This window comes from Sphaerodactylus townsendi, linkage group LG10 (genome assembly GCF_021028975.2).
Source record: "Sphaerodactylus townsendi isolate TG3544 linkage group LG10, MPM_Stown_v2.3, whole genome shotgun sequence".
Classification (NCBI taxonomy): Eukaryota; Metazoa; Chordata; class Lepidosauria; order Squamata; family Sphaerodactylidae; genus Sphaerodactylus; species Sphaerodactylus townsendi.
Genome location: NC_059434.1, coordinates 37035802 through 37057559, shown reverse-complemented (window position 1 = coordinate 37057559; position 21758 = coordinate 37035802). Strand labels below are relative to the sequence as shown.

General features: G+C 43.9%; 1 protein-coding gene across 2 annotated transcripts in view; it reads left to right on the top strand.

The window, feature by feature from the left end:
* The first annotated feature begins 8431 nt into the window (after nucleotides 1-8431).
* GALNT7 (polypeptide N-acetylgalactosaminyltransferase 7) overlaps nucleotides 8432-21758 on the top strand; it is a 62649-nt gene continuing 49322 nt past the window's right edge. For both annotated transcript variants that reach the window (XM_048509518.1, XM_048509519.1), the window contains exon 1: nucleotides 8432-8607. In XM_048509518.1, the coding sequence (XP_048365475.1) occupies nucleotides 8482-8607 (126 nt within the window). In that variant the 5' untranslated portion in view covers nucleotides 8432-8481. The remainder of the gene's footprint in view (nucleotides 8608-21758) is intronic.

Sequence of the window (21758 nt, the reverse complement as noted above, 5' to 3'; positions counted from 1 at the left end):
TTCAAAGTTTCCCAGCTTGCACTAGCCACCAAATCACTGTGTTTAGTTGGGCAGTCCCTTGTTCCCCACCTACAAAAGGAGTCAAATACTGACGATTCCCATGACAAAAACCAAGAGAATCATTTCTAGGCACCAGTGACATCAATCTATATGATGGTTCTATTAAGAACAAAGGTCATGTACACATTGGTGACATCCACATTGGAACAGTGCAATGTGCTCTGTGTGAGTCTGCTTTTGAAGATGGACTCAGAACTTAATGGCTTGGGTTCAATATTTTTGAAGGATCACCTCTATCCATATGCACTGGTCCATGCTCAGACATCAACCACTGGGCCTGGATTCACACAATTAATTTAAAACTTTTTGAGGCAGGACGTAAAACATTTCCTCCATGGAGTTTGGCATTGTTTTAAACCCCAAATGTTTTATTTCAGGCCTCAAAACATTTTAAATGAATCCCCTTTTAAAATGAATCCCCTTTTAAAATGATTTTTCAGGCGGAAAGGTTTTAAAACATCTTCAGTTGCTGTGCATATCTCTTTAAAACATTTTCCAAGCCTCTCTGCAATCTCGGACTTTTTCCTTAGTGCCATTTTCTGTGTTCAGTCTCCATTCCTCCTCTCCTATTTTTGGAGCCTTTTTGTTATTTCTGTTGTTTGCCATTGGGGGTGGTGGTGGTGGTATTGGAAGCTGCACAGAAGGCATAGAGAATCACAGCACAAAGCTGTGAAGCATGGATGGCAGGAATCAACAATGTACTATAAAAGGAGCGAAAATCACAAAATGCCAGCCAGGATTTGTATTGAAAACATTTTAGAAACATTTTGGGGAGTTTGTGTGGAAAGGCTATCTGGGAACTCACACATACCCTAAGCAGAGAGCTGCATGAAAGTGTCTTCAATAGTTATGCCTAAACTCCAGAATTGCCTTTCCCAGATGCTCTATTATGCCCCCTTATTATAGGTCTTCCAGAAGAATCCTCCCCCCCCCCACACACACACACATTTTAGTTCTGTTCAAATAGGGTTTTTTAAACGTTGTGATACTGGAGTGTTAATTTATCTTTTATAAACAACCTAATCTTGAGATTTTAAATTCCTTGGACAGGAGAGAAGCAGCATAGCAAGATTTAAATAAACAAATTTCAATTTAATGTTTATATTTATACATTTTATCGTTTTTACAGTGCCTGGAAGGGGGAAAAACTATCTCTTTAATAGGAGCTCAGTGGGCGAAGATGGCAGCAAAAGCTTTTCATGCTATGGAGGCAAATAGTATCCCATTGAACCTGTAATAAAGAGACAGGATTTTGTTCTCCGGTCAGTTGGCAACCAGTTGGCAATTCTCACACTGCAGAATTGCCGTATCAAACAATACAGGATGTTGCTGTGAAGTCTCAATTTTGCTAGCCTTTCTATTTGCCTTCATTTTGGTAACCACAACCAATTCTTATCTGTCCATTATGAGAAGCCTAGTGAGTGAATTTGGGCTTCTACAACACAACTAAGAGCCAGCAGAGGAGGAGCAGGAATGGAATTCATTTTGCATGATTTCATGACAGTCACTAGAAATGAAGACAGCCTCAGAGGGCAACAAACCTATCTTTTTGTGTGTGTTAAGTGCTGACAAGTCACTTCAAACTCATGGCATGAATTAATGTCCTTCAAAATGTCATATCGTTAACAGCCTTGCTCAAGTCTTGCAAACTAACAGTCATAGTTTTCTTTACAGAATCAATCCATCTCATGTGAAGTCTTCCTCATTTTCTGCTACCTTCAGTCTTTCTGAGCATTATTGTCTTTTCCAGTGACGGTTGCCTTCTCATAATGTAACTTAAGTACAATAGCCTCAACTTAGTCATTTTAGCTTTGGGACCATTCAGGCTTGATTTGATTGAGAAACCACTTACCGTATATACTCGCGTATGTCGAGTTTTTCAGCCCTGAAAAAAGCCCCCCTCAGACGCCTTTCCCACCTGCAACCCTTAACACAAGGGCAGCCTAAGAGATGCTCCCCCCTCACCTTTGCTTGTGTGTAGAGCAGGTCAGGGTTTGCAAGAAGGTCTTGTGGGCAAGCGTGCCACGAAAGCAGTGCCACGCAGCTACCAAGACACCTCCACTACAGCTCCTCCCATAAAGCTGGGACCAAACCAGAGCGGGGGCTGGTACTAGCGTCAGGCGGTTGGACTGGTGCTGCCCGGGGAAGGAGACTGGCTGGTGGTGGGACAATCCAGGCAGGGGCTGTGTACGCACGCGTTCAGGCTGGTGCTGCCTGGGGAAGGAGGCTGGCTAGCAGTGCTCAGGAGTGAGTTGCTGGCCAGCTGGTTGGGAGACGTGTGTGGTGCAGGAAAATAGATGGAGGGCAAGCATCTATTTTTATTTTTGAAATTTACCAGTAGCTGCTGCATTTCCCACCCTTGACTTATACGTGAGTCAATAAGTTTTCCCAGTTTTTTGTGGTAAAATTAGGTGCCTCGACTTATATGCAGGTCGACTTATACATGAGTATATACGGTATTTGTCCTTTTAGATAATCCATGTATCCGTAAAACTCTCCCCCAACCCCACTTCCTACCAGCTTTTTTCCATTGCCCAGCTTTCACAGCCATACACAGTAATAGGGAATAATATTACAGCATGAATTAATTTAATATTGGTCACCAGTGACACATCCTTCTTCTTCTCTTCCTCTCTACGCAGTGGGCTTGTAGAGGGCTCTCCTGATCTTTCTCTGTTTACATGCAAGGAAGCACTGCCTCCTGGGTGCACAGTTTTTCTGCAGAGAACTCTCCTGGCCTGGTTCTCTTTACTCTGCCCATCAACTTATTCTTAAAGGCACAGGCCTTCAGGCATTTATTCTTAAAGTTACAGATCTAATTACAATTTATACTCAAGATTGCTGGCTTAGTATTTCAACTGCACTTTTACCGATATTACTGTTCCAAAAATAACACACACACTTTCGCCCAAATGAAAGGGGAAAACAATTCCTGGGACCACATGCTGCTAAAGGGGTTGTTGTGCTCCAGCTGATAGTCTCGCCCCCCTCCACTCACTTTCTGCTGCTGTGGGAACACAGAGACTTGTTATTTCCAAGCACTTGAGATATACCGTAATAATCTCAATGCTCATGTCAATAAGATACAGGGTGTTGGCATGTAATGTTTGGCTCAAAAGCCCATATGGAGTTAGAACTTCTTTTTTTAGACTTCCTTGGAAGGAATTCCAGCAACTTATGGAAAGAAGGCAAGGGGAAAGTGTGGATAGCAGTGGGAGGGAGTGGAAAGGCTGGCTGTTGGCAGAAAGAAGATGTCCAGGGCAAAGCTGAGCTCACTGGCAAATCTGCCCACTCTGGAGGCAAAGCAAAATTAAAATTGGGGTAGAAGTGGTCTCGCTTGCTGTGGAGAGAATGAAAAGTGAAAGAAGGCCTTGAAGAAATATGCCCATGCAAGAAATCTTGCTGCGACTGACATTCACCTGTACCACACAGTAAACACATTGTGCATAACCAGCCTTGTAACTCAAGATAGGATCTGGGCCCAAACTGAAGTTCCTGTGCATTTTGGCAAGTTACATGCTTCCCTCTGCATCTGTACTTTGGCTACTGCTTTGAGTCTGGGTAGTGAGTAATCAGCATGCTACTTGTTGTATGCTTGTACTGTGCTCAGCTGGTCAGGCAACTATGACTGTTTAGACAACGTGGAACTCCTGCTTTGAATTTAGACATTTTGCCAGTGACCTGCTTAGCTCTTTGGCTTGTTGCTTCCCCTTCTTGAGTGATACATACTCCACAGTGTTTGTGGACAACTGGCCTATTTTTAGTGTGGTGTGAGCATTTTAGTGTTGAAGTATTATTACTGTAAACTCAATATTACCATGACCCTGCTAATTATTCCCTTCAATAAAACTGTTCGATGCCATCATACTCAAGGACTAAGGTACTCCTTTCAAACTTGTCTTAAAAGCCCTGTAACTTTGCCACTGGCCACTTGCATTGACCATTTGCTATATTGGATGAACAACCGGGATTCACAAACTTTGGGCTCAGGCAACGCAAACATGGGCCAAATTGGAAAGTAGGTCTCATCCATATGGAAACAGTATTTGGTCACTGACTGTAAATAAAGACTTCTACATGGAAACACGTCTAGGGCACATATATTCTGCCCACACTCAGTAGAAAATGCATGGTATATCACAGAGCAATAAAAAACAAACACAAACAAACAGAGGGTTAGGGAAGAATCAGTAGGTTACCCAAGTCTTGCTCAGGGAAGCAAGACATGCTGATGATACACAAAATAAAACCAACAAAAACATTTTTTTCAAAACTACTGTGGAGAAACACGGCCTGAATCAATAGACGCTTCCACTAATGATTTTTTTTTACAGCAGAGGCATTCTTTCTAACATGAACCTAAATCTTCCTCCCTGTGGCTAAATTGTTTGCTTCTTGTTCTACTATTGTTAGATTGTGTGAACTATGCTGCTGTTGTCTCACTTCTTCTGAAATTCTATTAAGTATTTGAAGTCTGTGAGAGTATTCCTTCCTTAATCTTCTTGTTCTGTAGACTGTGTTCCTTCCACCTGTATTCATAAGGTTTGCCTTGTAAACTCTTCAGTATCTTTGTAACTTTCCTCTGGTGGCCAGATCTAAAAATAGTAATCTAAATGAGGTCATACCAGTATCATGTAGAGCTGTACAATAATTTTCTTAAATCTTGGAAACAATGTTCCTGTTGATGCAACATAAAATGTTATTGACTTTTTAAACTATAGCATCACATTTATAAGGAGTTCTAGTTCAATGTTGGCAAGACAAGAGGCATATTTTACTACAGCGATTTTTTAGCTACCTCCTCTGCACAGAAGGTACACTTGAATGGCTTAGGAAATTAGGAAAGGGATACTTCACCTCTAGATTACAACAAGTTCCCAAATTCAGCATTACTAATGATTACAATACCATTTGAAAATCATTCAGCAGCACATTAAAAAATCTTAGTACTGAATTTCTTCATTTGGCAATCCTTCCAGCAATCCTTTAAATCCTCACAGAAAATACATGTGATACATTTATTCGCAGACTTTAATAGTTTTAAGACATGGTTAAATCTGTGTACACAAACCAGTCTAAGTTGGTGTGCAATGGTTCTTTATGTCAACCTTTTCTTGTATCACGTTTAGATCCAGTACAGCTTGTGTCAATACATTTGTCAATATGACAGCTTGTGTCAATATATTTGTTGGCACAGGTAAGAGGAAAAAAACAGTAGTCTGTTTTAAAGTGACATAGCCTGACATAGGAATGTGCATGTAAAAGAAACAAATGTCTTGTTAGTGGATTTCTGCTGAATTGGCTCAGCTACTGCATGTGGCATGCTCTCCTGCAGATAACCCCTACTGGCAAGAAAAAGAGTGTAGGCAAAGTTATTGCACTTCAGTCTTCAAACTTCAGTCTAAACCTACAATTTTCAATATACTCATGTTTCTCTCCCCCTTCATTCATCTGTTTAACCAACACAAGATCTCATTTTAGTTAGTTACTTAGTGCTATTTAATGTGCAAAAGTGACTCCTCCTCAGTAAATATCCATTTTCTTTGACTGGTTTGTTTTACACCAAAAGTAAATACAAAGCATTTGAGCATAAAATTTGGCCATTCTATAGCCAGATTGGAAGATACTGTACCCTTGTACTAAACACAGTTTTGTAACTCCACATTTTTCTGTATAGTTAAAGAAAAGAGGAAACAAACGTGCAAAAAGTGGAAAATGGGACAAATGTTCCTAGAATGTACTATTTTATGCTAGACATAAACAATTATAATATTCTCACACCCATGCATCCAATACAACCTCTTTCCTCCAAAACTCCCCTTCCCTATTAATGCCAGTGAGAAGAATTTTAGAACAACATTCATTCTAACATTCTGGAGTAATAATTGACTATTGTTGCAATATAAGAATTAGGGCACTAGGAAACTGTAATTCTGCCGGAACAGAAAAATTTAATTTGGAAGGTGCTCTGTACACAACCTAATTGTGTGTGTGTGGGGGGGGGGAGGGGCTGAATCCACCTATGGAAGCAATGCAGGGCTGCACCAGTGGATTTGCTCTCTCTGGGGCACTTATCAGTGGCCTAGCCACCCTGAGGAGATGGGGAGGAGGGGGAGTGGGCCTGGCATCTGGTCAGGGTCCACCCACCCTGGGGAGAAGGGGGAGGAGACCCAGTATCTGGTTGTGGCCCAGCCACCTTGGGGGGAGGGAGCCCATCATCTAGTTGAGGCAAATCCACTGGACTTTCCAAATAATAAATTTCAAGACATGACATAGTCAGCAACAATGCTACTTCATGCACAATAAACATACTATTGTGTCAGTCATAGAATCATAGAGTTTGAAGAGACCACAAAGGCAATCAGGTCTCAAGCATGACTTGTGCCTCTTGACTACAACTGCATGAAGAACAGGTTGTGGCTGAACCTTCCCACACATCTAATTTAAAATCAACTTTGCTATTTCTGCCATTACAGCAAAGCATTAGGTGTAAATGAGTCAAAGAAATACACCCAACTCTATGATTCAGTTATTTGTTTAAAGACTTGTTTATAAAGCAGCAGCTGTTAAGAAAAGGAAGTAAGAAAGTTCCCCACAACAGTCCTTCATTTCAGCTGTGCCATTTGCAGCAAACCTACTGAGATGCCACACAAATCTGCCTTCTGAATCAGACTACTGGTCCATCAGTGTCTATACTGTCTACTCAACCAGGCAGTGGTTCTCCAGGATGAAGGATTTTATGTCATCTCTACCTGATCCTTTTAACTTGACATGCTGGGCACTGAAGCCGGGATCTTCTGGATGCCAAGAAGATGCTCTACCTCTGAGCTACAGCCCCACTTATATACTTGCAGGGATCAGTACAGTAATGTATTGTGGATATCAACAAAAGTGAGTGGGTGTGCAAAACCATATGTAAGTCCCACTCATCAATGGCTTAAAGGAAGTAACTGATGCATTATTTTTCTGCATCTGCCTAAGGATCCTTCCTATCCCTGTCTTGTCCATCAGCGCTCCTTAGTGCCCAGTGCAGACCCTATGGTAGTGTGGCAAAACCACCAATGGCCAATTGTAGCCCTTAATGGCTTGGGACTCACCTATCTGAAGGAGCGCCTGCGGTCATATGAACTTGCCCAAACACTGAGGTCAAGGGGATGAGGTTTCTCTTGTGGTCCCTTCCCCTGTCAAGGGGAGAGGGAGGAGTATGCAGGAGAACTTTCTCTGTGGCTAACCCCGGAGTATGGAACAGCCTCCCTGTGGAAATTGGTCAGGCGCCAACCCTTTATGTGCTTCAGCATCTGGCAAATAGTTTCCTATTGACCCATTTTTTTGGCCTTTGATCACCTCGATGCCCCCTCTAAAGGCTGCCAGTCTGGGAAGGGGGAGGGTATATGGGTGGGTAAAACCATTACTTTCATTATTGTTTTATACAATTATGTTTTACCATTGCTTTTAATTTTGTAAGCTGCCCTGAGACCTCTCAATTCCAATCAATCAATCTTCCTTTTGGACATCTGGCTTTTGCCAGACTTGCAACTCATATTACACTGTTACACACAGCTACATTTGACAGGCTGCTACAATGCAGACCACCTAGATTTCCTGTGCCAGCTTTTCCTTGTCACGTTTGTTTACAATGCCCAGTTGTTTCTTGCCCTTCTTTCAGTGTTAGTTCTGGACTGCACCTCCTATTATAGGACTTTTGCCTCCTCCTGACCCAGCCAAGATAAAGACCTGCACGGAGAAACCAGGCAAACCTGCTGATCTTTTTTTCCCACTTTGCTAAAGCCATGAGCAGCAGCCAGGTATTTACACAGCTCGTGGCAGGTTTACTCTGACAAATCCACCTCTTTAAGGAGACGTGTCAAAAAAAGGCAGCCTCTCTAGTCAATCCGAAACAGCCCTTTAGGCTGCACAGCGGCCACGTGGAGCCTTCGCTCCTAGGGGTGACTTCCTGCTTCTTTTTCGCAAGTGGAGCTGGAAGATTAGCCCGGAGACGCCGAGAGCGCAGAAAGAGAAAAGCCAGGCTGGGAGGAAAGGAGAGCGGGGGGAAGAAGGAGCTTTTAAAAAAAAGTTTGCGGGTTTGCAGGGAGGGAGCAGAGCGAGCAGCAGGAGTCGGGAACGGGGGGGCGGCGGCTGCAGCACAAGACAGCAGCGGGGAAGGCTGAGGCAGGAGAAGTGAAGCTGCAGGGAGGGGAGCGAGAGCAAGAGCGGGGCTCGGCGCCAGGCGCCTGCCTAGCAGAGGGAGGAGAGGCGGCGGGAGGAGGGGAGGCGGGGGGGACACACACACACGCAGAGCTCGGCGCAAGTGAGGAGCAGCTTAACTTAAGCAAGGCACTAGGAGGGGTGGGGGCGGGCAGGGACGAGGCAGCACACTGGCCTCAGGAGGAGGAGAGTCCACGGGCCGGGCCAGGGCCGAGGATGCGGCTGAAGCTGGGCTTCCTCCTGCGCGCTGTGCTGCTGATCGGCTCCTTCCTGGGGCTGCTGCTGCTCTGGTCGTCGCTCTCGCCTCGTGCCGAGGAGCCCAGCCCTCTGGGCAGGGTCAGGGGAATTGAGATCCCAAGGAGGCTGCCGAAGGGGGCTCCCAGGTGCAGAGGAAGGCAGAGTGTGGCAGCGGCAAGCCCTCCCATAGGCAAACTGCCTCCAGAGCCTCCAGGCCCCAGAGTCCTCCCCTCCAGGTCGCGGCTGCTGTCACTGTCCCTGCCCGGGCTGCGGCCTGTGGCGTTGGCGAGGCCTGCGAGGGGGAGGCTGGCGGCTTCGGACGGGGCTCCGTCGGCGACCTCTCGCTCCCTGGGGGGCGGGCGTCGCACCTGTACATCGTCCGGGTGCCTTTAGAGATGCTGGGGGGAGGGGTTAGGAGAAACTCTCCTCGCCCCGATTAGGAGGGACTCTCCTCGAAGGGGAGTAAGTGGTCGCATATGAACCCCCAGAGGAGGCTAGAAGGAGGAGAGAGTGGCATGACCCAGAGCCTCCTGGGATTTCACCAGCCCACTTTCCCTTGGCTCGTTGGATGATTCCCTTTCCCCATAGATTGAGGGGGGCGAGCAGGGGCCATTCGCTCTTTTCTCATATTGCAGAGTCTGGTAACTGTATATTCCTGTGGCAGATCACTAGTGAGTTTTGGTGGGGTTTTTTAATTTTGGTAATGCTGGCAGATTAAAATCCTCCCATCTGATGAAATGGGCTTCAGGTCCACAAAACAAAATTTTAAAATGGGGTTCTGTTAAAATGTGTTATTTTAAAGATACTGCAAAGTTATTCTCACATAGATGTTTGCCAGCATTGGATTGTAAATAAGCCCAATTCAGCCAACTCTGTGTATGAGAAGGATTAAGGAAAATTTTACTCCTGACCGCATGAATGTGACAACTTGACTTTGGTGTGATGCTTGGTAGACAAGAAGAGCTTACTCACTTGTTCAGAGACTTGTTTTAATATAATGCCTTGCCTATGTCTGTTTTTGGTAAATTACTGTGCTAACTTTTCACATGAAGAATCCAAGGTCTGATTTAAATAAACTACTGGGTTCATGCAGTACTTGCTCAGCTGGTATCTCATTGGACCTGAGTAAACCCATTTGGGTAGTACTGAGTAACCTTGAGTATAAACTTTGGGTGCTGTGTGGTTTCCGGGCTGTATGGCCGTGTTCTAGCAGCATTCTCTCCTGACGTTTCGCCTGCATCTGTGGCTGGCATCTTCAGAGGATCATATAAACTTTGTATATGCTAATATGCATATATGCAAAGTATAAACTTTGTTATGCTAATACCCTTTAGTTAGGACTGTAACCTATTTTGTTTGTCATGCTACTGTACATAGTGGTCTAACATACAGAAATTCAGCAAATGAAGAAATTGTTCCAGCGTAGATCCCCAAACCTGGAGTTAAATTTCTCTGTGTTATAACGTTGTTAAAGATGCAGAAATAGAACCTGTTTTGCTTTGCAGTTTGTTTATTTTAATTGACAATTTTGACAAAGGAAAGGGAAAGCAAAAATTCTCTTCTATCATAAATGTGCGAGAACTAGTTGAAATAAATGTGATTCTTTTCCTCTTGAACAAATTAGCTCACTTGGGTATACACACACACAGGTTCTCTCGATACTCCTGTTACTGTGCATGGTCATTTGCGTATCAGCTGGATTTAGCTTCTTTTATGGTGGTTATTTGGTGAAGATATGTTCTGATTTTTAATCTTAATGGTAAGGTTCCAACTCAAGCACACGCAGCCAATGTAATTAACACAATATTTAACTCCTAATGGGACATACTTTGTTCTTTATCTCCTGAGGGTTGGTTTTGATGCAGATCAGCACCTTTAGAATTGACTCCCTCAGGAAATGTTTTGATCCTAAGGCCCAGTTGTAGAAAGAGTTGAACACAGTTTTTTTTCCTTTTGTCTGAAGCTCCTTGAAAGCAATCGCCTTGTTCTATAATGTCTCAATTAAGATTTGTATTCAACTATGTGTTTAGAATCAGAGCAGGACTGGCCAAGTTGTTCATTAAATGGCACCGCCCTGCTAACTTTAATAACTTAATGCACAACAGAACATGTACAAGTATGTAGGAGTCATGAGATTATCAATGGTCTTTGTTGCCACATCAACCAGAATACTTTGACTTTATCTTGTGAAGTATTCAGTTTTTATTAAGCAGTTCTTCTCTAAATGCTGCTTGGGATAGTCAAGAAGCTCAGAGCTACAGGGCCCGAATGTTAATTTGTTATGAGGAAGCTTTGGAATCATGATAATTCAAAGTATCTCCTGAGATCATTTTATTTGTCCTTTTGATTTTAAGCAGTTTAAATAAATGGATGCAGTTTCCCATTTATCCATCGTGCTTATATTAGTAAGGACTACAAATTTATCTTTTAAAGATTTAAGAACTCTGAGGTTTAGTATTTGAAGGAGCATACAAGTTAGTTTCATGTATGTGTGAGTTAACTTTTACAGATTTTTGTGCACCTGCACTAGTGTCACTGACAGAAGATTTAAACCCAGGACATAACTGGTTAATTACAGAGAGGTACCTCCCTTTTTACTTTGCTTGTTTAATAGGAGATATGAAGGACGAAGCTTCAGTTCTTTCCCAAGGTCCAAGTTCTAATGCACACCCAATAGACTGTTTTCTATCCTGCCAGGAGATTTATTTTAGCTGGAAAGTAAAAGGCTTTTGGAGACTTATCCTTACTGAGGCATCATTGAACAGAATATTTGTTAGGTAAATTATAGTTCTTCTTTAAGGACTATTAATTGAATATGTTTTTTATGTCTCTACTGTTCAGCAATGCTTAAAACTGTTTGCCTTCTTTTCTCGCAACTCAGCTAGGGACTGAAGGTGCTACATTAAGCGTATGTTAGCCCCTTGACTGAAGGTGCTACATTAAGCATATGTTAGCCCCTTGGCATTTCAAGGATATATCGCTTGTTGAGGTTCCAATTGTTGGCAGAGTATTAACACAGGAAGGGTGTACAGCCTTTAGATAGATAAAGCTTTATTCAGGAACTAACATATTTGATAGTGAAGAGGAGAGGCACATTGAACTACATCACTTGCTAAGAGAAAGTGTAAGTATGAAACTGCCAAGCAGAAGCAGAGTAGCAATCTTGAAATAGACAAGGAATGATATTGAACAGGAGAGAAGGTGCAGACCTTACTATCCTATCTAACTGCCCTCTTGTGGGCCCCTGTAGGGTCTCCTTTTCATCTTTGTATACCAGAGGTTGCTGGTTCCAACACAAATCACTCTTTGGGAAGTCTGAAGGGGAGAGAGGGAACTATTTTGTAGAGAATATTATGTGCTGGAATGTCCTTTGTCAGTGGTTGTACGCATATCCCCTTCCTTAATGCAGCAATTTGGATGTTAAACAAACCACTTCTTGCACCAAAGATAAATGTAATCAGTTTTAGATCTCGCCAGCATTTCCAATGCTGAAATAGGGGAGTCTCAGCTGACTACCCCCCCCCCCAAAAAAAAACCTCCCAAGCTACAATGGGGATCATGAAACATGCATGGTTAACAGTCACATGGGATGAGAACTATAGTAAGGAGAACACAATTGGATTAGATTGAGTGAGACAGTTGACTGGATTCAGCCCTAGGGATCTCTGAGAGAAATGTCTCTGCTTTGGCTTATAAAACAACAACGGATTTTCCATCCTAGTGCAGAATTGTGGAAAAGTCTTAACTGCTACTATAACAACCACAGTCCTCAAACTCTATTGTGCTGTCCTAATTCAGCTGTCACCAGTGAGGCTGTAACCTTGATGCCTTGAATGCTCCCCGAAATTGGAATCCAGTTCTTTCAGGATAACTATGATCAGAATAACTTGCATTTTATTTCTTTCCTTATAATCCTCGACATGACACAAGATCACCGTTCAATATATAAATCTGAATAGAAGGATATGAAAAGTCCCATCACATTTTTCATTTACAGGATCTATTTGGCTAGGATGCATATTATCGGGCAGTAAAAGCCTTAATAGTCATGATTATTACCTAAAGTTTAACTAGGTGAACTTTAGGGTTTTTTTTTTAAGGAAAGCACTGATTATACTTGCTGATCATAGCTGCAGTCCAATCCAATAAGATGTAGGTGAAACACCAGATTGTGGCCTGTGCTGGATTGTATATGATGTGTTGTAAATAAGCATTCAGTGTGACAAAACTATTCTCTAAAAATAGTTGTTTAACAGAAACTATCTCTTTTGGAGGGCAGTGTGCCATGAAATTAGTTTACAAGGAAAAATAACCTCACCAATAGGCTCACAAGAAAAAAATAACCTCTTTTCAATGGGACAAGAATTCCAGTTGCTTTGATAGGAATTTGATTGAGAGGGTAGAGGTCACACCCACAAGAAACTTGCTACTGATGATATTTCCATATATTTTTTTTTTAAAAATGGGGAGAATGAACAAGCCTCAAATAAGTCTATAAATCACTGCTTTCTGACATTTGGATGGCTTGTGAAATCCTGGACAGCTGATTACCTTGGTTGCAAAAGTTTCTTTCTAACTGTGTATTGCTGGCAGCTTGAAAACATGCTACTCCATGAGGCCGGGACAAGGAAACAGATCTGCAGATTCAACAGTTCTGTGTCCTTTTGTAGGGAATCACTATGGATTAGAATAAGCTGTTTTGGTTTAATATAGATTGAAAATAGGAATTGAAATATTTCTCTGTTATGACCATCTGTGGTAGGAGCTGCTTTTGTTCAGCTGAGGATTAGAGTCGGAAAGGTTTAAATAAAAATTGCAGTTTGTTGGGGCAAACAAGGGGGGGAAACCCTGTAAAACAGTTTGTATGTTAAAAAGCTGATATAGGTGATCCTTTGGTTGTAGATCTAGGACTAGTGATCATTTGAGGGATGCAGACGGGGAGAGTTTGTTTTGCAAAACGCATTAATTTGTTTGAAACTCTGGGTATTTTTTTCCTTTTATTTCCCTGAGTGTGAAGAGGTATTAATGTAGCCATGTGACATTTTCACTGGAAATAGCTGAAATCTGTTTTTAATAATGGTATTTTATAAAAATAGGTAGAGTTGCACAGCAGTGAATGGAGAAGAAAAATTCTGCTCTGTGCTTTTGATATTAGGTTAGTGGAATGTCTTCTGCATGGAAAGTGTTTCTGAAGGCTAGTTTAACCAAGGCGGGCTCGTAAATAGCTGCTGACTATTTGCCTAGACAATAAGATTTGCTCCTAGGCGGCCAGTCAGAAGTTTTTGCGAATTGGAGAAGAATTGATTTTGCTTTTCTATACAGCCACAGTTCACTACCCATAGGCATAGGTGAGCCACTGCAGATTATCCATAGGAATGCTTAGGGCTTGGGTAGAGAGAAGACATTTCTGTTATGGAAGATTTTGAATTATTTCCATAAGCTGGAGTAAGAATTTATATTGGGAGAGAGAAGAGGAAGGGGATGCAAATGGTAGAAATGTTAGCTTATTTCTTTATAACTTTAATTTGTACCAGAAATTTGAAAAGGAGACAGCTAAAATAGTTTACAGTGTTCTCCTGTAATCCATTTTGTCCTCACAGCAACTCTGAAGTAGGCAAGACTGCATGTGTGTGACTGGCCCAAGGTCCCCAGTGAGCCTTCATGGCAGAGTGGGGATCTGAGCCTGGAAACTCACCGGTCCTAGTCCAGGACTCTAACCACTACACCACATTGGCTGTCGCCACACTGACTGTCATATATTATTGTGGAAATAAAATATAGGATTGCATTTTTAACAAGCATCTTATTGCATGCATAGATGATCCCCTATGCAAGCACCGGGGCATTACTGAGCCAAGAGGTGACATTGCATCACATTTATTAGGCAGGCTTTGTTTATGGGGTGGCTTGCCATTCCCTTCTCCAGTTGGCTGCAGTTTACCCCAGCAAGCTAAACACTCATTTTACCAATCTCAGAAGGATGGAAGGCTGAGTCAACTTTGAGCCAGCTGCCTAAAACCGACTGCCGTTGGGATTGAACTCAGGTCGTGAGCAGAGCTTGCAACTGCAGTACTGCAGCTTACCGCTCTGTGCCACAGTGCTACATCCATTATGTGCATAACATCACAGTAATTACATGCAGCATATATTTATTCTGTTGCTGTCTTAAAATGCTGTCTGCTAATATAGCAGGCAGATCACGATGGGTAGCCATGTTAGTCTGTCTGTAGTAACAGAAAAGTGCAAGAGTCCAGGAGCACCTTAAAGACCAACAAAATTTCTGGCAGGGTATGAGTCACTCCTTCAGGTACAGCTGTAATGCAAGTTCTTCTGTCCTTAAACAGAGAAGAGTGAATTCAGACACCCAATGGTAATAGCATGTAACTGTCAGTTGCAGGTGAATGTCAACAGCAGACTTTATTGGATTAGGTGTGGTTCACAGAGGGGTAGCAGACTTGGAGAAATCTGCATTGGTAATGAGACAGTAATCCTGGTGGTCACATCCAGTTCACATCCAGTGGTTACCCTGTCAGAAAGGTTGTTAGTCTTTAAGGTGCTACCATACTCGTGCTCTTCGGTTAATACAGCAGTGAGGTTTTGTGGTAATTTTGAAGGGATAACACAGATGACGAAACACTGACAATGATTGCAAAACAAGATATTTAATGTCAGCACTAAGACTGTACTAAATTTGAATGTCGGGCAAAAGCAACAGGATTACTTACGTGTTTCCCTGAGTTCACACTTTCAGCTGCATTCAAGCCGTGAAAGCCATCCCGGGTCATTTGTAAGAAGTCTCATGTGGGATTTTTTTTTTTTTTAGCAATGTTAGAACAGGTCTGAAATAGAAAACAATTATAGTGCGTTCTTTCCTAACTACCTATATGGTGTATCAGTGATGGCTGTCTTACCGTTGGGTGTGTAGGAGATGACCTTCTTGTCACCTCAATCATCTATATTTAGCCCTAGGCTGGAAAGCTCCTGTTCTGCTGCTAGAAAAGGCTTTGCGCAAGACTGCTGTGATCAAAATGTTTCATTTGTTTCCTAAAGTTAAAGGCTAGGCTTGTGGGTCTTTGTCGGAGGGTTGCTGCAGTAACACTCCCAGGGCCTCTGTGGAAGTCATGCTGCCCCTTGGCACGGATCTCTTTTTCTCCTCCACCCACTGCTGCCTAAAATGGATCTGAAATGGGAGGAGCAGAGAAACAGGAATATGCAAGGAAGTGGTTTGTGTTACCAACTGGTTTTGAACACAATGAATTTAAAGTGTGCAAAATTGGCAGACTCAAGCCAGTGAGACCTGGCTTCAGATGTCAATTTGGCCATGAAGTTCGCTATATGATCTTGGGCCAGTCAGTATCTTATGCCACAGGTTGAGGATACAACTTGAGGACTAGAAAATCCTAGAGGAAGGGTAGGAGGCAAATGAAATAAGGAAGAGAGCTCTAAGTGCATACTTTTTAATTATTTGCGATGCCACCACAGTGTGGCAATAGCCAGAATTCAAAGGACTGTTCACAGGCTGTCCAGGTTCACAGTGGAATTCTTCTGAGCCTTCTTTCCATTAACCCCCATAGCTTGCTCCCCAGTGACTTCTGAAGGCCAAGAAATCCTCCAGAACAAGACTCACTACTGTATGATGGTAGCTTCCTGTTTGCCTGTCAAACCACCTGCTGATTATAAGCAGGGTGCTTTGGATCCCAGCCAGTGTTTATTTTACCTGTTAACAGTTTGTCAGTGCTAACAGTAAATGTTAAAATGTGTAATGAAATGTATTTACTATTCTAAAACAATATGGCAGGAGAAACTGTAATTGGAATTGTTTTTAGCGATTTAAAACTGTTGCAGAGTGGCATGTCCTCAATAGTGCAGAAAAATTCTACATTTATGGCTATCTGAGCTCTCCAAAATGTAATTCTAGTGGAGTAGATGTGACAAAATTCTGTTTTGCAGTTTGTTGTCAAAGTTTTTTTAAAAAACAAACAAACATTGGTGTGTGGCCTATGGGCTGTTAAATGAACTATGATCTAGTGCCTAGCAGTTTATGGTTGCAATTCCGTGCATACTGCCCTAGGATTCCATTCAATACAGAATACAGATGGAATTAACTATCTGCATTGTTGTGTGAAAAGTGTAAGACTGGTTACCTGTCATTTGAACATCTTTACAGCTAATATAGTTGCAAATCCATTTATAAGTTTAATTCTGAGAACAGCATCTTGTGTTAGGCTTTAGAGCAGAAGTGGCCAACCTATGGTGCTCCAGATGTTCACGGACTACAATTCTCATCAGTCCCTGCCAGCATGGCCAATTGTAGTCCATGAACATCTGGAGCACCTAAGGCCCCTTCTGCATGGTCCAAATACAGCACTGTGTAAACAGTGTAAACTCCAGTGTCACCCCAATCCATTCGCACAGCCGGCCCTCCCATTGACAGCAAGTGTATTGGCAGGGCTGCGAGACTTCGCATGGCTGTGTGACTTTCTTTTTCTTTTTGGCCACTCATTTCTGCGTAGCTACGCAGGAATGTACACATGGCCAACGTTTCAGCCGCGTTGTTGTCCGTTGAGGACCCTAGTCGACCCTGTGTGCCTGCTTAGCTATTTCTTTGGAGAGGCTGAAATGGATTTTTCCAAAAAATGCAAGCGTGGCTGTAGCAGAAGCGCCTCCTGCCCGGCCGTTCGCTCAGCGCCAGTTGCAGAGAATTCGCCATTTTTGGAAAGAATCTATACATCGTTTTCGGAAAAATAGAGCATTGCAGCTTCACTGCAGCAACGGTGGCTGTGCGAAGTTCTCTCTTGAAATGGTGCTTTTACCATCCTTTAACTGCTGTTTTTTACCTGTGTGGAAGGGGCCATAGGTTGGCCACCCCAACTTTAGAGGTTTTAGGATCATCTCCATATGCTCTTGAGTATTGTTAATTTTTGTTAATTTTTAATTTTTCAAAATAATCCATAATTTATGTTTATTTGGATTGTTATTTAGTTTTAAGTCATTTTTTGTAAAAAAAAAAAAAGTAAATTAACAACTACTTCCTGTAGTAGCGTCTTTTCAGTAGTTCAGATTTTTGAACATAAGAACTTGAGCAAATCTCATACAAGAACGATCGCACATGTAGTCTTGCAGGAGTCTTGCCTGTAATTAACTTGGGTGCATCAGATGCAATTGTACCTCCAGAAATCAGGAAGTGAGTCATCCAGAAGAATTCAGCCTTAACATTACTTGGTTAATTTTTTTCCCTACTTCCCCAATAAAGTTAAAGTGCTGGCTATGGAAGGATTAGCAGAGTCCTGCTGGGCTGAGAATGGGAGGAGAATTTGGCAGCTGTGCAGTTAGTTCACGTTCAGCAAGTCTAGGGAGAAGAGTCTGGGCTAAATGCTGCTGGAGCTGCAGCTAATCTTGGTGGGTACACTGTGCTCTCCCTGCTCCCTCCTCCATGTTGCCAGCGTGATGCAGTGTTTAGGACGCTACAAGGCAGTGTTTCCCTACGTAAACACCTGTGTTCCTTCAGCTGTCAATGCAACACCATGGCAGCAAGGCTTCTAAATGGTATCTAGGATTGACAGTAGGCTGGCAGTTGGTAGGAGATGCGTTGTTGGGGGAGGAGATTCTCATCGGAAACATAATGTTGTTGCTGGCAGTTCGCTGACGTGACTTCTGGCACACCTTGAAGTGATGTCTGGGCATTGCTAGTGACTGTAGACATTGACCAACACTCTGTGGTTTAACCATTTGGATTGAATGCTAGAATATCACTAGTGGTACAGTGAAGTGACTTCTGGCCAAACTGGAAGTGACATCAGTACATTGGGATGCTGACAGTCCCCTCCGCATTTCCCTACTTTTTTCTTGTTGCTCTCTTTTTGCTTGTTGTTTCTCTGTTGAGCAGCATCAAGAAAGGCATACTGGGGCAGAAGGTCCCCCAGCCCCACAGGAGCATGGCAACCTATTTCTGACCCAGTTCCCGTGGTGTCTTTTCTGCCCCTCCTACCTGCACTACAGAAGGGGTCTTTTCCAAGATTAAAAAAAATGGTAATGAACATACCAGAGTAAGGAAGTAGCAAATCATATTTGCTTGTCTCTTGTCTTGAAAATCCCATGAAGGTTCTCAGTGATTGTCCTTAGAGAAAACCTTCAGCACTTTATTATTAAAGAAAATTAGGGTATTCACCATTTTTTCAATTTTTTTTATTTGGGTATATTGGATCCCAAGAGGTTCAGAAAAGCCAACAAAATTTGCATACCTATACTGGTAAATGATGTTCTTCAGCTTTTTGCAGATATCTAAAAAAAATTCAACTCCCTTAAAGTCTATGGGAATTTTTTTGCAGGTCTTAAGGGACTATTTTTCAAGGTAGAAACGCCAAATTTGCAGCATAGCTTCAGGTTGTTATCCTTAGAAGAACCCACAAGTTTGGTGAAGTTTGACTTAAGGGATCCAATTCTGTGAGCACCCAAAGTGCCTCACCTCGACAATGGAGTTTACTATTGTTTCCAATGGAAGATAGTATTAGCCCCTTTGGGACCCTATAGAATTGAACCCCTTGATGGTTCTTCTAAAGAGACTCACCTGCAACTGTGCTGCAAATTTGATATCTCTACCTTGAAAAATACCCCATCCCCCCATAAAAGTTTCCCATAGATTTTAGTTGGCCAATGTTGAGCAAATTGACCCGTGGTCAGCATGAAGCGAGGCGAATCGCGGAGATAACATCGGTGGAGATGTAGCCCTAGCCAGCAGCGGGGTATGGAGGAGTCCCGTGTTCCTAGCCGAGTCTCAGCGTGCTGGTTCCTGGCACCTTTTATTGTATTCTCGAGCGTGCAGAAGGAGCGGAGGAGTTCGGAGGCGGGAATTCGGGAGATCATCATGTGATGCATGATCTCACCCACGATACGTGGAGGCGTGGCGTCTGGGCCTAATCCTCACCTGGGGGGCAAGACCATTGTCCGCAATTGACCAGGCCCAGACAGTTCATGACCCGTGACTCATAGGGAATGAGAGGTAGAAGTGCGGTGCGACCAGAAGGCGTAGGGCGTGGGTGTTCCAGCGCTCGACCCGCGGTGCTGGGTCAGCGGTGCATTACTACATCTCCTCCTTTTACATTTTAGAAGGAGGCCGAAATGCTGAGGCGATTTAGGGGCGCTTGTCCCCTCGGCTGTTTGAGTGAAGTTGACCCGGGCGCAAGCGTACGGCATTGGGAGAACTGGTTGCGGGGCAGGAGAACCGAGGGCTTCTTACACGTTACAGGCAATATTAGATACGTGAGCGGAAGCAAGACCCACGGCGATGAGGCATACAATCAAACCAATGCAGAGCTGTATGATAGCGCGCAACCATCCCTCGGCAGCGGCTCCGGGGCTGACCGCAATCAGGGCAATACATCATACTTTGGGCTGGATACAACCTTTGCAATTCACGCACTTTCATATATGAATCAATTTAGGAGTTATCAGAGAGATTAAAACAACTACGTTATATTAATAGCACATTCTCACAACCTTGGTGATGCCAAACAACAATAAGTAATCGTAAGCGTACGATTATCTAGGAATTAAAACCCGGCCCGAGGATTCCTGCTGCTTTCGGAGGCCAGAGCATCCAGAGCATATGGAGGAGGATTGATGGACCGCCAAGGGGCAGGCCAGCCTGACCAATGGTCTTAAGCGTTATGAAAGCGATCAGGGGACTCCCACTAGGAGATTCGCGAGGCGAACTCCGGCCGGAGAGGGCAACGCATCGCTCGGCAAGAGGGTGAGGGCAGAGTGGAGGCGTGGCGCCAGACTCCTGAGAGCCTGAGGCAGAGACGATGGTGAAGCTGACTAAGGCAACAGAGAGTCCCGGCAGAGGGCGAGAGGGATGTAGCTGAAAGTTCTCTCATAAAGTCCAGAACCAACCCTTCGGGAGCAAGATGTTGTTCCATTGCAGAGAGAATGTCCTCTGTATCGCGTGCAGTTCCAGTTAGCGAACGGTGGAATACTGGGCCGGGTCAGTTCCTGCGTCTCATCCAGCGAGGAGATGCGGGGAGGCGCGGTGTTGGACTACGTGATTAGCGACAGTCTTGGTGACAAGGAGCGCGCCCGGTCGGGAGGGTTTTGGGCAGCGGAGTCCCAGTCAGCGCTCATAGAGTACTTGATGGATGAAGCATTCATAGGGAGGGCTTAAGCCAGATTCCAGCTAGGAAGTCTCAGAGACTGCAAGCGGGAGCAGGCAGGAGCTTAGCAAACTCGGCTCCTAGAGTACTGGCCCAGGCAGAAGATGAAGGCGTTAGCTGGCAGCAGCAAACTGCTCCCAGATGTTAGTCTGAGTGAAAGCTCTCGTCAGGGGGGTGGCGGTGCCATCGGCAGAGGAGGCAGCAGAACTGGAGTAAAGAATGAGTAGCCTTGAGTTGGCGGTGATTACAAAGGCGGCACAGAGGTTCCGGGTGTCTAAAGGGTGGCCTTGCTGGCGCCAGCGGCTCTTGAGCTTGGTTGCTTTGGCGTTCCCAGGTCATCCAGGCCTTTGGACGCCGTCTGAAGCGTCATTCAGCGTTCCGGTGAGCAACTGGGATCCTTCAGAGATAATGCTCCATCTAGGATGAGTTGATTTCCTCCTAGGCGCCATTCCATAGGCTGGCCGTCATGGCGAGTTGGAATCCACAGGGGACCTGTAGGAATAAGGACTGAAACACTACCCCTTCCTTTAGGTGCTTATGGGAGGGGCGGGTCCCGCCAGGCTCGGTTCTAGAGCAGGTAAGTGGCCAGGAGATCAAGATCGGAGTTTTATTTGAGTTAGAGTTTAATGTAGAGGCTATTTTAGCTGCGTGCTTTAATGCAATTCTGCTGGGGAGCCGCCTATCCTCTTTCTCCACCATTGAGCCAGGCTTGACAGTTAGGGCAGGGATGCTGGACCTAGAGAATATGGAGTATGCATGCTTAATCAGTAGTCTTGAAAGAGGGCTTTGGAGCTCTTTGGGGATGGAGTGCGTCAGAACAAAATTAGAGGCGGTTGGAGGCAGAGGACTCCACATGCAGAGGTTTCCTTGTAAAGGGAAATGTATTGACCTTGATATGAAAGCCTGTGTACATAGGGCTGGATAGTGCTAGGATTTTGTGATCCCGAATTATCTTGGGAAATGCATGCGAAACCACTCCTTAAAGAGGCGGTTTTAGAGCCCAAAGCGTCTTAGAAGTGATGATGGTGCTATAATACCATGACTACTGGAGGCCCAAACGGGTTGTGGAGTGAATTTGGTCGCGGCCTCCTTTTAACCTGGGGCCTA